The 17,864-nt window shown below is 41.0% G+C and overlaps 1 protein-coding gene across 7 annotated transcripts in view; it reads right to left on the minus strand.

The window, feature by feature from the left end:
* The window catches only part of TRIM44 (tripartite motif containing 44), a 119,013-nt gene that overhangs the window by 81,386 nt on the left and 19,763 nt on the right, over positions 1-17,864 (minus strand). For all 7 annotated transcript variants that reach the window (XR_013829427.1, XR_013829428.1, XR_013829429.1 and 4 more), the window contains exon 2: positions 17,080-17,157. Coding sequence is in view for 2 of the 7 variants with exons in the window: in XM_079929172.1 (XP_079785298.1) it covers positions 17,080-17,157 (78 nt within the window). In the remaining 5 variants the exon portion in view is untranslated. The remainder of the gene's footprint in view (positions 1-17,079; positions 17,158-17,864) is intronic.

Consider the following 17,864-nt stretch of genomic DNA (forward strand, 5'->3'; position numbering starts at 1 on the left):
AAACCATCAGCAAACTAGGAACAGAGAACTTTCTCAACTTCATAAAAAAATATACAAAAAATATATATATACAAAAAATCTACAGCTAACATCATACTTAATGGTGAGAAACTAGACCTTTCCTGCTAAGATCAAAAACAAGGTAAGTAGGGCTTCCCTGGTGGTGCAGTGGTTGGGAGTCCGCCTGCCGATGCAGGGGACGCGGGTTCGTGCCCCGGTCCGGGAAGATCCCACATGCCGCGGAGCGGCTGGGCCCGTGAGCCATGGCCGCTGAGCCTGCGCGTCCGGAGCCTGTGCTCCGCAACGGGAGAGGCCACAACAGTGAGAGGCCCGCGTACCACAAAAAAAAAAAAAAAAACAAGGTAAGTATGTTTCCTCTCACTACTCCTTTTCAAAAGACAAAAGGAAATAAAAGGTTTACACGTTGAGAAGGTAGAAATAAAACAGCCTTTGTTCACAATTGACATGATCATCTATGTAGAAAATCCAAAAGAATCATCAAAAAAAGCTCCTGGAACTAATAAGCAGTTATAACAAAGTTGCCAGATACAGAGCTAATATATAAAAGTCAATCACTTCCCTATATATACCATCAGTGAACAAATGGAATTTGAATTTTAAAACACAATACCATTTATATTAGTACCCCCAAAATGAAATACTTAGGTATAAATTGAACAAAATATGTACAAAATCTATATGAGGAAAACTAAAATGAAAGAAATCAAAGGAGAAAAAAATGTAAAGACAGTCCATGTTCATAGACAGGAAGACTGAAAATTGTCAAGATGTCAGTTCTTCCCAACTTGATCTATGAATTCAATGCAGTCCCAATCAAAATCCCAGCAAGTTTTTTTATGGATATTAACAAACTGATTCTAAAGTTTACATGGAGAGGTAAAAGCCCCATAATAGTCAATACAATACTGAAGAAAAAGAACAAAGTCAGAAGACTGACACTACTCAACTTAAAGACTTACTATAAAGCTACAGTAATCAAGACAGTGTGGTACTGCTGAAAGAGCAAGCAAATATATCAGTGGAACAGAACAGAGCTCATAAGTAGATCCACATAAATACAGTCAGCTGATATTGAACAAAGGAGCACAGGCAATACAAATGGAGAAAACACAGTCTTTTTAACAAATGATGCTGAAACAACTGGATGTCCACATGCAAAAAAAAAAAAAAAGAATCTAGCCAGGGATCTTATATCTTTCACAAAAATTAATTCAAAATAATCATGGACCTAAATGTAAAATGCAAAACTATAAAACTCCTAGAAGATAACATAGATGACCTTGGGTATGGTGATGACTTTTTAGATACAATTCCAAAGGCACTATCCATGAAAGAAATAATTGATAAGCTGGACTTCATTAAAATTAAAAAACTTGTTCTTTGAGAATGACACTTAAGAGAATGAGAAGGCAAGACACAGACTGGAAGAAAACACACCTGATAAAGGACTGTTATCAACATATACAAAGAACTCTTAAAACTCAACAATAAGAAAACCCAATTAAAAAATGAGCCAATGACCTGAACAGACATCTCATCAAAGAAGATATACAGATGACAAATAAGCATTGGAAAGATTCTCAACATGATATGTCATCAGGGAAATGCAAATCAAAACAACACTGACATACCACTACACACCTATTAGAATGGCCAAAATCGGAACAATCACAACACCAAATGCTGATGAGGATGTAGAGCAACTCTCATTCACTGCTGATGAGAATGCAAATGTACCACTTTTCCAAAGTGGTACAGCCACTTTGGAAAACAGGTTGGCAATTTCTTAGAAAACTACATACGCTTACCATGGGATCCAGCAATTATGCTCCTTGCTATTTACCCAAAGGAGCTGAACATTTAGGTCCACACAAAAACCTGCACATGGATGTTTACAGCTTTACTCACAATTGCCAAAACTTGGAAGCAACCAACATGTCTTTAAGTAGGTAAATGGATGAATAAACTGTGATACATTCAGACAACGGAATATTATTCAGTGTAAAAAAAAGAGCTATCAAGCCATGAAAAGACATGGAAGAACCTTAAATGCGTATGACTAAATGAAAGAATTCAACCTGTATGAAATTCTAGAAAAGGCTATGGAGACAGTAATAAGATCAGTGGATGTCAGAGGTTTGGGGAGAGAGAAGGATGAACAGGCAGAACACAGAGGATTCTTAGGGCAGTGAAAATATTCTGTATGATACTGTAGTGGTAGATAATATGTCACTGTGCATTTTTCCAAACCCACAGAATGTACACCACCAAGAGTGAACCCTAATGTAAACTATGGACTTTGGGTAATAATGATGCAGTTTCACTGATTGTAACAAATACACCACTCTGGCGTGGGATACTGATGTTGGAGGCTGTATCTGTGGAGGCAGGGGGCATATGGGAATGCTATTTTTTGCTCAGTTTTGCTGAGAATCTAAAACTATTCTAAGAAATAAAGTCTATTTTTAAAAGTTAATACAATTAAAACAGAAAACGAAATAGCCACTGAAGTGGAGCCTAGAGAAGGTCTGGGGGTGGGCTGAGCATCCAAAGGGCCAGGCAGGACAATTCTTCTGCTTGAACCTTAGTCTCAAACATGTCAACATTTTATTCTTTGCCTTCCCAGTAAATACTAGACCTTTCCTTCCTAATCTGATTCCGCTTTTCTACCACAAATTAAAGGTTTTTAAAAGTCCTTTTCAACTAAAGTTAAAATAATGGCTTCCACAAGACCTAAGCACGTTTAGCATGTGCTGCTCCTGCCATTTGAACATTCCTCGATGGGACCCTCAGTCATCCTGGGGCTCCTCAAAAGAGCCAGGTTTAGTGTCTGGAAAAACTCTGAAAAAGGTCTAACTGATCCAATGAGTGACAGGCTCATCAATGACAAATAGACATCATCACAATATACTGGAGAGACATGTGCTTCAAAACCTTGTATAACCACAGCAGCACCAGCCCTCATGATACTGCTCTTATCACAAAGTAGGAGATGGAGTTAGGAGTAAGGTGGGGAGAAACAGATGGCATGCCTAACTTTCGCCTGGTTCCTGTCACTGGACATTCTCTTGCCTTTTAATCTGCGACAAAGATACAGTCTTATGAATAATAACGATGAAGATATTAAGAGCGACCATGTGCAGGCAGCATTCCAGGTGCCATCACAGACGTGTTTCTGATTTAATCCTCAGGCAGGCAATACTACTTTCATTTTATGGTAGGGGAACTGAAGCCCACAGTGGTAAAGTCACTGGCCCGGAGTTACGCAGCAGGTAAGCTATGGAGCAAAGATTCACCTCAGGTCAGCCTTTTCCAGGTCAGGGCTCTGACAACCACTCTATCTAGTAACCTCCTCCTGAAAAGGAAACTGAGCCTCTGAGAACCATTATGAGACCACCAGAAAGCAACCTGGCACAGAAGAGAGCACTCGGAATGGGGAGTCAGAGGCCGTGGATGTTTTCAGAACCAACCAGCTGCGTGACTTTGGACAAGTCACTGAATCTCTCAGGGCCTCAGGTTCCTGAGCTATTAAAAATGAAAAGCTAAACTCAACCTTCCTTTTATCTCTAAAATGATATAGCTGCACAAAGTTTATACTCTTGGAACTAATTCACTAATCCAGATTTGCCTCTAATCACACTTGTTGCTAAAACAAGAGGGGCATCAGGGAACTAGGAATCTGACCTAGAAGTTGTTAGGGTAACACAGTCAAAATAAGAAGTAAAGAAGAATGCAGAATAACCCTTTTCCTATGGCAGTGCTGCCTCCCCTCCTACTTTTAACCACCAATCTTATTTAGAAAGTCACATAAAGCCTGCTGCCCGGTCTCCTCCAGCACTAAAGAGTCTACTAGTCACCAACTCCATTTGCTCTCACTACTGACCTGTCTGTATCATTTAGCACTGCTGATACCCCTCAGTCTTTAATTTCTCTCCTCTCACGGCTTCTATGACCTTGGACTTCCCCGGCTTTCTGTTTATCAGCTTCATCCCTGCAATTTTACACACACTCTCCAGACAGCTGTGATTGAGAAACTCTGAGAGTTTTTCAACCTTGGCACTACTGACATTTGGGGTCAGTATTTCTCTGTTGTGGGGAAATGTCCTGTGCACTGTAAAATACGTAGCAGCATCCCTGGCCTCTATGTAGTAGAGACAGTAGCACTGCTCCCCAGCCCCAATTATGGCAACCAAAAGAGTCTCCAGGCATTGTTAAATGCCCTCTGGGTACAAAACTGCTTTCTCTCTATAACCTCCTCCTTAGCAGTTTCATCCCATCTTTGCAATTCAACTACCATCTCCATGCAGTTAGCTCCTAAGCCTGAGTTTTTTCTTGAGGTCTCTAGTCTCACCATTCCTTTTGATGTTTATCTCCACCTGGATACTTTCCTATTACTTAAACCATCAAGCATCAAACTGAATCCTCTCCCTCCTCCTCATGATTGTCACTGCTAACATTTTGGACACTTACATATTAGGCACTATTCTAAGCACTTTACATGTGTTACTTCAATTAATCATCACAATGATACCATGAGGTAGCAATTATTATTATATCAATTTCATAGATGAAGAAACTGAGGTACAGTGGGGATAAGAAACCTGCCCAAATTCACACACATAGTAGGTGGCAAAGGTGGAGTCTGAACCCACATAATTTGACTACATAATCTGCCTTCTAAACACAACATTATTCTTTCATATCTTCCCTTCAAACCTTGTCCTGTTCCCCTCTCCCCCTTAACGATACCACAGTTTAGGCAATCACCCAGGCTCTAAACTCTGGAATCAAGTTTTATTTTCTCCACTAGATAACAGGTGCCTTGACTTAATACCTGGAGGAGAAATTCAAACATCTTTGCTAGGGTCTGGCACATCATGGCGGTCAATACCTTCTGACTGAGTGTCAGAAGCCATCCCGCACCTGCCTTTCCACCACAGTCTGGCTGAAGAAGCCTCCCCCTTTACCTATGAACACCCCTTCTTGCACCCCTTTCCCACCACTCCCCACTAAATAACTATACCCATTCTCTAGACTCAAATGCTCCATTTAAGCTCCACCTGCCCCCCCACAACCTAGACCCTTTAATCCAGCCCCACTCTCACTTGAACCACTAATCTGCCGAAACACAATTCTAAGACACAGAGAGCTTCTGAGTGATTTGAAGAAACTATTTAGGATTCTGATTCTACCTCCAACTTGTTCCAGGCCAGCTTTCTCTCCTTTCTCATCTCCACTTGGCCCTGAATCCTTGGCTTCCTGATCTTTACCTCAAATCTCACCTTTCGCCCTTCAGACTTAGTAACTATATGTGCTCTTCAAGCTCTCCTTCTCCGTGTTTAGACCTCAGATTTGCCTTATATAGTCTTTGGCTTGGCTTGTACCTTTGACTTTCAGAATCGCATTCCCTTGGACAGGAACCCCACATTTCAGTCAGAACACTCCAGCCTTCCTCTATTTCTGCCAGCACGCTTCTCCCTGAGGCTACAAATTTTGGTACTTGAGCCTAAGTACGCTGTTGTTCTTTACCAGCTTCGTGCATATGACCCTGTAATACGCTTCTTCTGAACCTCCTCCCTTTCATGGTTTTCCCTCCTTGACACACAAACATAAATACACAGGTACACGCGCACACACATACACAGAGCATTAGAGGCTCAGGACTATGTTTCCTAGAGGCTGTGTACTTGAAAGATCCTAATAAACACTTGAATCTACTAATCAGCTGTGAAGTGGATAGCAACTGTGTGCCCCAGTCATCTGAGACACAGTCACAGCAGACTGACAAGTAGCCCTAGTATGAGAGACGGAGATCTAACCACTATGGCTGTGTCATCATTGCCAAGCACTGTCTCCTCCCAGGACCGCCTGTTCATGCTGTCAGCTGCTATGAATTTATTGCCATGACAACTTGATGTGTAACCCAGCGTCATGGCACTGATCTGGAGGCACCAGAGAAGAGTTCAAGAGGGATGCTGAGCTCACTTTGAATGGATACTATTGCTTGCTCTTAAGACGCTTCTCTCTGCCTGACCCCAGGGTGGCAATAAAGAAAGCAATTATAAACTTCTGAGCAACACTTTTCCTGAGTGAAAAGAAAAAAACTTCTGGGTGTCCCCTGTAGAAATGTGAAAGTAGAAGAACGGGTCCCCTGAGACACCCAGGGCCTATAACAAACAAGAATATGAGTGAGAGCTTCTATTCCACCTTCTTTTCTAGCTTTCTTTCTGCCTTAACCTGTGTATAAAATAGAAAGACAGCTTCTGCTTCAGAAGTTACTGTGTAGGAAGTGGGAAGTAGAAGGTGCCACTGAAAGCTTCAGGGGCAACTAAACAGAAATTATACTATTTTTAAACCTCTCAGACTTGAATATACAAAGAAAGCCTATTTTATCCACTGAAGATTCAAGCAATTACATTAAAACAAGACTCACCCCTCACCTCCATTTCAGTTCTCTAGCCACACACCTTTCCTGAAAAGCCACAGCTATCTGTATACTACAGAAACCACAAAACCAAAACAGCTGCCTGCCACCAAGAAGGGTCAGGAAAGGGCACTGAGATGTAGGTCTCATGTTTTTTGAGTCTTCTTTGCTACAGAGGGTCAAGAATAGTAAAGCTGGTGGAGTCTGTGGTGACAGAGAAAGACTGCAGTACTGGCTCTGCTAACTCTATGCTTCTGAAGCTCAGAAAGGTGAAAGATTTTCATAGATATTTTTGTGAAGTTTACACAAAATAATACATGGAAAGGACTTAGTACTCTCTGGGAACATAGACACATCAGCAGAACTGTTCTGCTGGTCCAGATAACAGTAACTGTGAGCATTTATTGTGGGTTTTTCCTATGGTACCCACCAAGCTCTCACAGATACAGAGCCCCAGCCAGTTCTCTTAGAGAAAGAGAACTTACGCCCTTGGGAGTACAGATTCAAATTTCCCAAAGAAACACAGGAAGGACTTCACACATCCTAGGCACTGAAGAGCACGGATGTCAATGAGAGGCTCCTAGCCCCTGTTTCAGTAGATAGCCACAGGTTGTGAGTGAGCCTTTTCCAGTTTGATAAGATCAGATGCTGTCCACTTCCACAACACAGAAGCAAAGCACCGGAAGGACAGGTCACACCCTGCTCCTCAGCACCTGCACAGTCTGGAGATATAGTCAGCTCCCCAACCTCAAACTTGTCTCTATTATATTTGCTCTCTTTAGCCGACTGAAACCCTACTACACCCCCTTGAGCAGCTAACAATCTGCTAACCTAAGAACCATAGGGCTTGTTAAACAACTACAGTTTCTAAAATACTTTCTGGACCATCAAAAGCTGTGATACCAATCATCTTCCATCATTTCTTATCTCCTCCTCAAAAGTTTCCATTTGCAGGATACTCATTAATAAAAACACAATATTTGTCTCATTTTACTGATGAAACTGAAGGCTCAGACAAATCAAATGATGGACGTAATAAGTGCCAGTATTTGGACTCGGGTCATCTGGCTCCAATGTCTGTGCTCTTTCAACATAAAAGTAAAGGAAAGCATGGCATACTCAATCTAACATTTTTTCCCTAAAAGTCTGAACAAACTCTACATTTGTATACTATTGCCAACCCATCTTCTAAAACTAAAAAGTTAATAACTTCCTACAACTTCTACTAATTCCATATAGCAATCATAGAAAGGCAATTTATTGCAATCATTAACCCTGTGGCCTTGGACAAGTCAATATACCTCTTAAATGTTTCTTCATCTGTAAAATGGGGATTATAAATGTCTAATTAATCAGGTTGAGCTAGGAATTAAGGTGATATCATAGAATCTGTTTCACCTGCTAAAGAAGTAAACAAAAGCTATTCAGCAATGGGGTGGAGATCAACTGGATCACGGGTTGAATGGAAGTGTTCTACACAACCACAGAGCCCTGGCGGATTTTGCCCTTTGGCTAAATGCAGAGGCAATCAGGGGAGAGGCCAGTTTTCAAATTTTACATTCATACATACATACAAGCATTGACAAACAGACCTGGCTGACTGAGGTTGCATTCTGTAGCTTTAGCCTCAAGATATCAAAAAAGGGAAACCCCACATTTCTCCTTGAGTAAACCTGAATTTTATTTCCTAGCTGAATGAGGTTGAACTAAAAGGAAAAGGGGAGGGAGGGGGACAGGAAAGAAGGAGACCCTTAAATAAAACTCTGGGTGGTTTTTATCACTATTATCACAAAAAGTTCTATACCTAGCTACCCAGGCTCCTAAATTAAATGTCAAATACAATCCTACACTGGAAACGTGAAGTGTGGCTGCTATGGGGGAGCCCTGACAGCTCCACTCCCTTCTTCACGTTGGCCATGTAATAAGCCCTTTAAGCTCTGGCTAAGAGTAAATTATCAAGGCTCCTGTCAGTGCAGAGAGGAGCTGGAGCGGGGAAGAAGGACATCACAATGTGCTAATTTTATTAAGCCATTTAAAACTCAATCCCTTTGATTTCTAACAATGCTCCAGCCCACTAGGCAGCTCAGAGACCACGTCCACCTAGTTTTAAAATGCCTAGAGTTGATTTGTACGGTGCTTCAATTAGGAGCTCTGGGGCTCCAATAGAAAGAGAACAGCCAAAGGGTAAAGCCGAAGGGAAACGGAAAGTAGGGAGGGAACCAGAATCTCAGTGGTGTTTACTTTAAAGTGGGGCTATATCTCCTAATGTGTCTCTTAAATGCCACACATGATTTCTTTTGTGGCTCTTAATTTCTCTATTTTTCTTTTAATTTGACACCAGGCAGTTTTGCTAACTAGAGAGTTTGCTCCATAACAATAAACATAATTGCTTCTAGGCACTGATTTGTTTCCATTGGGAATATATGGACACACAGCTGCACACTCCCCAAGGCAGATATATTTGCCTTGACTTGAATGGGCAATAGACACAGAACCAACAACAGGCAAGGCGGCCATGCAAGGCCCACAGAGTCAGCCAGCCAGGCAGCAACACCTAGGGGTCTCAACTATGGAGATTTAACTCAATTTATTTGCATGTCATTATCACTCGAAGAGGTAGCAATGGCCCTTTAAAACCTGAAATCTGTGTCACTAATGCCGGGAAGTGTTAACTGATCAAAGTGCAGAATTCAGTTAGTTATGAACAGGTGGCTTATTTTTCTCCACCAGTATTAGAAGATCTCCTAAACTCCTGGAGGGGGTGAGGGGGGGAAACTACCCCCATGTACCCTTGCCCTTCTACTGGAAACAGTGGGGTGGGTCTCAGGACTAGGAGAAAGCTAGCAGCAGCCATCATTTACAGGATGTTGTCCTAAGCATTTTAAATGGATTATCTCATTTAATCTTCCTAACAACCCTATGAAGGATGTACTATTATCCTCTATTCTGCAGCTGAAAAACAAAAATACTGAGAAATGGAGAGGTTAAGCACAGGATCTGCTCAAGACTGCATAGTTATCAACTCTGGACAGTATCGGTCCCAGTGAGCTTTTAATAACTGTAAAATACTGCCTCCCCCTGACAGAGGCTAACATTAGATTTCTGAACCTCATTCCTGTCTAGAAGAGGAGAGGAGAAAGAAAAAGGACTATTCGCTGCTGACAATTCAAGTGAAGGCCTAAAAGAAGTGATTCAGACAGTAATCTCTCTCTCAACAGCTTTACTGAGATATAATTCACATTACCATACAATTCGGTGGGTTTTAGTATATTCAGAGAGTTGTGCGATCACCACAGTCAATTTCAGAACATTTTTATCACCACAAACAGAAAAAGGAATCACACAATATCAGGTCTTTTGTGAATGACTTCTTTCACTCAGCTTAATGCTTCTGAGGATTACCCTTGTTGCAGCATGTGTCAGGACTTGACTGCTTTTCATTGCCAAATAGTCTTCCACTGTGTGGATATACCACATTTTATTTACCCATACATTGGTTGTGTTGTTTCCACATCCTGGATAGTATGAATAATGCTGCTATGAACACTGGTGTGCAGTTTTTGTGTGGATGTATCTTTTTATTTCTCTTGGGTATATACTCCAGGATGGAATTGCTGGATCACACGGCAACTCTTATGTTTAACCTTCTGAGTAACTGGCAGGTCATATTCCAAAGTCACTATACCTTTTTACATCCCCCCCCAAAATTTATGAGAGTTCCAATTTTTCCACATCCTTGTCAAATGGACAAAACTTCTCTTTACTGGGAAAACTACAGAGCTATAGTCCTAAAAGCTGTCGACCTTCTTGAGCTCTGCTGTAATTGCCTGGGTGACCTTGGGCAAGAACCTTTACTACCCTGGCACCTCAGTGTCCTCACCTATAAAGTGGAGGGCCTGGAGCAAATGGCTTCAGACTTCCCACTGTGCCCTGCATTTATTCATTCTGTCACATGATGGGAGACACCCTGACCAGTGGGGAGGTAGATGCTGTGAAACAGATAGCTTGAAGCTGACTACTCGATTGTGTATCTGACTTTGCATTAACTCAGTTTCCATTGTGCCTGAATAACCTTAGACTGTGACTATCATGCCTGCCTCAAAAAACAAATAAACAAACTCACAGAATCTGCTTATGCTATTAGGAAGAAAAGAGAAATGCCTTATTATGTAAAGGTTCCACTTGGCAATAACGGCAGACTGGCATTCAGGATTTTAGTTTCCTAAATTGGGGTTCAAAGATAGAAATGGATTCAAATGATAAAATGTATGTATTTATAAGAAATAATGTTAGGTGAAAAAAGCAGGACATAAACTATGTGTATGTGTGTGTGTGTGTGTGTGTGTGTGTGTGTGTATAGTTATAGTTTTATATATATATATACACACATAGAATAATAGTTATATAACTCTTGAACAACACTGGGGTTGGGGAGCCAGCCCGCTGACCCTCTATGCAGTTGAAAGTCCTTGTATGACAAAGAGTCAGCCCTCCGTTATGGGATTCCTCCATACCCGCAGTTCTGGGTTCTGCATCCACAGATTCAACCAACTGCAGATCATGTAGTTTCGATACTATAGTATTTACCTTTTTTTTTTTTTTTTTTTTTTTTTTGCGGTACACGGGCCTCTCACTGTTGTGGCCTCTCCCGTTGCGGAGCACAGACTCTGGACGCGCAGGCTCAGCTCACGGGCCCAGCTGCTCCACGGCATGTGGGATCTTCCCGGACCGGGGCACGAACCCGCATCCCCTGCATCGGCAGGCGGACTCTCAACCACTGCGCCACTAGGGAAGCCCCTATAGTATTTACTATTGAAAAAAAATCCTCATGTAAGTGGACCCGTGCAGTTCAAACCATGTTGTTCAAAGGTCAATTATATATAGAATAATAGGACTCTTCTATCTGAAAGGCAAAGCACCATAATATTAATCAGCTTTCTCACTGCTGTGTTTCGAAGTATGGAGTATTGACCATGTGTACCAGGCTGCACACTAAAAAAGCAGAACTCGGAACTACCAAATTAGATGTTCTGAGTGAGGCTCAAGAATCCTCAATTTTAGAAAAAAGTACTGAAAGTTTACAAACTACTGCAGGTAGCAGAAGACTGGCTGATTTCTTCTTTCCACATTATAGTTGTCTGTATTTTCTACATTTTTCTACGAAGAACATGTATCACTTTTGTAACTGGGGGATGGGAAAAGGGGAAATCGTTTCGTTTTGATAAAGGCAGGGAGATGGTGAAGGAGGGCAAAGAGCTGGCTTCTCCTCTTCCTGCTGCCCAAGTGTCTACAGAGGATGAAAAGAGGTCACATTTGCTTCTGGGTGATTTCCATGCCTCAGAGCCTAGACTGGACCTGAGAAAGCACTGGTATTTTTCCCATTTGGTGTCCTTCATACATAAGGGGAAACTACTGAAGCACTTGCCTTAGTTCTCCATTTGGCCAGGGCTAAATGCTCTGGGGCTGTCATGGATCCTTTGTCATCTCCCCATATTTTCTCCAGTTCTGGGACTCTAGAATTGTGGGAAGCTGTGGCTGCAGGATCCAGTAAGGGAGGTAAAAGAAGGGTGCGAGGGAAAAATAGTTAGTGAAGAGTCATATTGCTAGGGATGACAGGCTATGTATAAATATCAACTTACCCATGGGTTCAACAACAGTGTGGGGGTGAATAACATGAAGGAAGATGAATCTGAAGTCCAGTCCTGTTCCCACCACTTACTAGCAAGTTGTTTAATCCCTGTAAGTCTTGGATTGCGTATCCATAAAACAGGGCAAATGATATTTCTTTTCATATGGTTGCTGTAATAGATAATGCATATCTATTACTAGGTACCACGCTAGCAGGGCTTGAGGATACAGAGATAAACACAATTCATGTCTTCCAAGATTACTTCTTTTTTATGTAAAGTGAAGAAATAGGTCAACAGGGACTTCCCTGGTGATCCAATGGTAAAGAATCCTCCTTCCAATGCAGGGGACGTGGGTTTGATCCCTGGTTGGGGAACTAAGATCCCACATGCCATGGGGCAACTAAGCCCATGCGCCACAACTACTGAGCTCACACGCCTCAACTAGAGAACCCACCTGCCACAAACTACAGAGCCACGTACTCTGGAGCCCGCGCCACAACTAGAGAAGAGAAAAGCTGCACACCACAATTAGAGAGAAGACCACACGCCGCAACAAGTGCCGCAACGAGTGCCGCAACGAGTGCCACAACGAAAGATCCCTCATGCCGCAACGAAGACCTGATGCAGCCAAATAAATAAATAAATAAATGAAAAGAAACAGGTCAGTAATTCTAATAACCTTCCAACCAAAGAAACACTTTTGAATGAACCAACTTCATAACTGAGGCATCTCAATTCTCTCCTTTAGATGGATGAATAAATACTGCCCCAGTGAATACTTCTATCTTGAGGCAGGACAAGGACCAACACAAGGCCTGACTTGACCCAGGTGAATAACAGGACACTAACACCAAGAATTCAAGTTAGGTTTTGCTTATATCCATTACTATTTGTACATGCAAAACCTATCATTTTAACAATAGTCTGATTAGCACTGGAGTGGAGGACTGGGCTATGTTCCACGTCAGCGATATCAGCTATTAGAAAGGTCTGTAAGGTCCTCTTGCAATTATAAAATGCTCTGTAAATGCTAAATAAAAATAAAATAAGAAAACAATCCTCAGTTCTATTTAACTAATTTCATGTTGCTAGACAGATCTTTGGTTTCATACTTCAGTAAGAATACCTGTAGAAATCGAAAAAAAATAAGGAAAAGAACCTGATTATATTTTAGACAATCTTAGTATGATTAGATCCTATGTTTAATCCCACTCCAGTCACAGAGAATAATGTGAACCACTTGGCTCGAGTTTAAGATGATTTTTGGGAATAACTTATTAAATTAATATGAATTTGAGATACACAAACATGGTTTAAACTGTTTGTTTCAAGCACACACCAGCTATAGGAAACAGCGAATGGTGCACCTTACATGGAAAGAAAAGCAATCAATATATCATAGAGAAAATAGCTATTATTAACTGAATAATGAGAGGTTAGTTAGATTGAGCTTAGCATCTTATACTTTAGTTCAATACTTTCTGGGAGACTGAGCATGGGGAAGGAAAGGAAGGAAATCAATGTGTTTTCTAAGTTTCAGTTCCCTCTGGGTAAACTATGAAAGATAATTGCATAGTCACTACAAAGGAAAGCTGTAAAGAACTCAGATGCTCTAAATTTCCTAAAAATCTAGTCCGGACATATACACACATACATACCCCTGATTAACTACATCTTTTAATTTCCCCAAAGTCTAGCATAAATATAAGAAATCTAGCGACTAAAATGCTGCTTTGTGCAACAGATGTTTCTGAAAAGTCTGGCTGCAAAAAAAAGTTTGCTAACTGGATCAAGTCAAACGCATTAGGATTATTTAATAGACCACTTCCAATTAAACAAAATAAAGACTGTTATTAAAAATAATTTCTTTCCACTGTACACAAGTTCTGGATCCCTGGAGGTCTGCCCCCTTTAAAACAGGGCTCACCACGGCAACATGCACGCACACCACTTCATCTGGACCTGTGCCTTATTTAGCAACCATCTCTGGCTCTCATACCCATCCTTGGGCTCACCCCTAGTAGCTGGGATTTGATGTCTCCTGCTGTTCCTCTGGTTTGAGAACTCAGCCCACTCCTGGACCATGGCGATGGCCTTGATCATCCTCCTAATTCCTGACCAGGACTCCTTTCCCTTTTTTTGGCTTTGCTACTTCTCTGCTGGCCATAGCTGTTTAAAGGAACCCTGTCCTCTCAGGGAGCGCAAGCTGATGACTCAGTTTACCTCCCTTCCCCTCCCTTACTCCTTTGCTCCCTCAGCTCAATTTATTTGTTTTCTAAGCCTGGAATTTTATGTATTTCACTTTTTTCAAGGTTGAAATCATTTGGACTTACAAGGGCTCTTCTGGCTATTTGCTGAAAGAACGAAGAAAACCAAAACACAAGATGGCAGGAAAATAACCAAGGTCCAGCACAGTTTCTAGTTCCCCCAGACACACTGAATCAGAAACTCTGGGGGTGGGTCCAGCACTCTGTATTTTAGTAAGTCCCCCAGGCGATTTTCATGAACACTGAAGTTTAAGAACCATTGCTCTGAAGAAAAGAGGATTTCTGACAAATATTTTGGACAAAATGAGGCATCTCATTAAGAAGTCTATATTACTGACACAGAAGAATGTTTAAGATATTCTGTGTGATAAAACCACAGCTATGGTATAATTTTTGTAATATATCTTCGAAGCGTATTTCCACGTGAAAAAATGTCTAGGAGGTTACACACTAAGCTGTTAATCGTGGTTAATTTAAGGGAAATCCATTCTCCTTTTCCTTTATGGATAGCTGTATTTTTTTATTATTTATTATTTTTATTTATAGCTGTATTTTTTTATTTTTCCTTTACGGATAGCTGTATTTTTAATCTATAAGCATATATTATTTTATAATTTAATAAAAGGTTAATCTAGGCATCTTCCACTCCTCTCTGGCAAAACTGAGAGGTAAAAATTAACTCAGTCCCCGGTAGACCTCAGTGTCTGGACTAATCCAGCTTTGTGAGGCTTTAGGGAATTCTAGAGGAAGTGAGGCAGAGAGAGTGTTCGGGGCTCCATGACTCAGTCAGTGCTTCTATGTAAAGCTGCTGTGCCAGAAAATGACAGGTCATAAAGCCTAGGAGATTCTGCTCTTCTTAAATAAGCCAACTTAAAAAAAGGATGGTGGGGTTTGGAGGGAAAACAGAACAGACTAAAAACTTAATGAGTTCTTTTGGAAGACACCAATTTGTTTCTGGGAAAATTTTCTTTGTTGCAGAAATTATGTATTTAAGTGTCCCATTTTTCATCCCCTATTTGTGATCTAACAGTCATCCTGCAATTATGATGGTCCTTCTTCAAGCTGGCTCCAGGTAAAAATGGCATACACATATGTTAGGCTAGAAAGCGGCTTGAAAATAAAATAGATTAGTGGGAAATTATCCAGGGAGAGACAAAGAGAAGACGAAAGAAAGGTGAGTGTGTATAAACATATCCAAGATCAAGTGAGGTCCTAACAAATATCCTTTAGCTTATGATGCATCGTAGGAAAATCCTGAGGTTTCCACGGGTTGCTCTCATGGGGACTACTCAATTCTTTCAGCTCTGGCAAGTTTCCCATCAGAAGCACTATATGCATTCATAAAGGTTCCCAAAGCACTTTACCTGTATTATCATCATGCACAGAAGCCACTCAGTGTAATCTGTACACATTCTCTTGCTCTTCACTGTCTATAAGCATGTGGGTGTGGCAGAAAGAGGAAATACAGTTGTCTCCTTCAGGATAGCTGTTGTCCCAGAAACCAGAGAAACTCGGTAAAAAAAGCTTTCTGTTATCTTTAATAATTAATTGGTTCATCTTTACTAAAGGAAAACTACTTTCATATAAGTGGTTTTGAGGGAGGGAGGTCTTTCTACTTTGAGCTAAGAAAATCGACAAAAGTTACCCCAATGTGTTCTTATCAATAAAATGGGAAATAAAAGCTAATTTACAAGGTTACTGCAACGATCACAAGTGTGTAAGAGGAGAGGGACAATAACAAGTTAGTGCTTAATGGGGGCAGTTTCAGTTTGGGATGATGGAAAGAGTTCTGGAGATGGATGGTGGTGATGCTGCACAACAATGTGAATGTGCTTAAGGCTGCTGAGCTGCACAATTAAAAGTGGTTCAAATGGGAAATTTCATTATGTATATTTTACCACAAATTTTTTAAAAGGTATGTAAGGCTCCTAGCACAGTGCCCGGCTCTTATTAGGTGCTCAAGAAATGCTAGTCTTATTCCCCTTATAAAATTTTTTAATTAAAAAAAAGACAGTATAAAAAGCCAAATAAAATCACGCTCCTTTCCCTATTTAATTGTGAAAGGCTTTGACTCTCAGGCAAAGCCAGCTGGCACCAGTACCGGGTAGTGCCACAGCAAACGTCTGAGTAGGAGAAGGGAGGCTACATTAGTCATAATCCCTCTGGCACGTTCAGTTCCCAGTCCACCCACAACCCTGGTATGGCGTCTCCCAGAATATCAATCCTACAGCCCCCAACATCTTGCGAAGAAAGCTGGGAAGCTTAAACCATTTCCCAGACCAGACTCCAGCTCGTGAGGGCAAAAGTATTCACAGTGGCAGCTGGCTCCCGTTAAGTGGGGGAGTGACAAGACGCTAGTACTGAACACCAACTGGATAGGCCTGAGCTTGTTCCAGTCCCCAGCATTAAGCTGATGGTATCTCTGATGCCTTTGGTTGGATTTAATGGACACAGAGGCCAGTAGTCTCGAAGGCCCGGTAAAAGAAGATTAAAAATGCACTTGTCTGCAGTTCAGAGAAAACAATGAACGATTATGTGTTGTAAATCATAAAATAGAGAAAGGGAAAAATAGATGACTTATCTTCAGGCATGTTAGAACATGGCTTTTGATGGGTAGGCTTAATTAGATCTTGATGCAATGTTCAGATAGATCATCATTAACATCCCTCGAATTTAGCTCAAGGAGAATGAAATACTTGGGGTACCAATATCCAATTAATTCCAAAACAATACTTACTTTAGGGTCTGAGCTCTTGAACTTTAACCTTTCCACCAACTCTATCATAGCCGCCTTCAGTCCGCCTGAATCTTTGCTCTAGAAGAAAGAAAAGTCAGGGGTCATCAGACAGCATTTTGTTGCTCTCTCGAACACAAACAGCATTTCATGGGACAATGAAACGGAAGGCAATTTCTTCTTATCACCCGAGAGGACTAAACGACTAAGAAAAGATGTGTTGCCCCTCTTCCTCTTCTCTATGGACAAAGAGGGTCAGGACATAAATTGCCCAGTGACCTGAGACAACAATTGGAACGAAAATTAAATGCAATTTGTACAGGCTGACTCACTGCTTCATCTCAGGGCTCAACTGCACCAGTATTCACAGAGGGCTGAGGCTTTGCAAAAGAGATTTCTATCTGGGATGTCTATTTTATGACCAAGTGATTTTTATTTTAAACTTCTACATCACAAATACAGAAGTATGCAATATTAAATATTCTCACAAAAATAAAAACAAAGAAAATTCCCCAAGATTTAACCCTAATTGGAAATGGTATTTCAGTGTATTCAGTTGAATACAGGTTTTTGAGTCAGAAATATAAGGTTTCAAATTTGGGGTCGGCATTAACGAGTTGACTAACCTCAGGCAAATACTGACTTTCTTGAAAACTTCTCCCTCTTCGATAAAATGGGGATTATAAAAAGGGTTATTTTGAAGCTTAATTGAAATGCTGTTTGTAAAGGCGTTAGCACACTACGTGGCACACAGTAAGTGCTCAATAAATGTCACCTATTATATTGTT

The sequence above is a fragment of the Stenella coeruleoalba genome (assembly GCF_951394435.1).
Source record: "Stenella coeruleoalba genome assembly, chromosome: 8".
Taxonomy (NCBI): domain Eukaryota; kingdom Metazoa; phylum Chordata; class Mammalia; order Artiodactyla; family Delphinidae; genus Stenella; species Stenella coeruleoalba.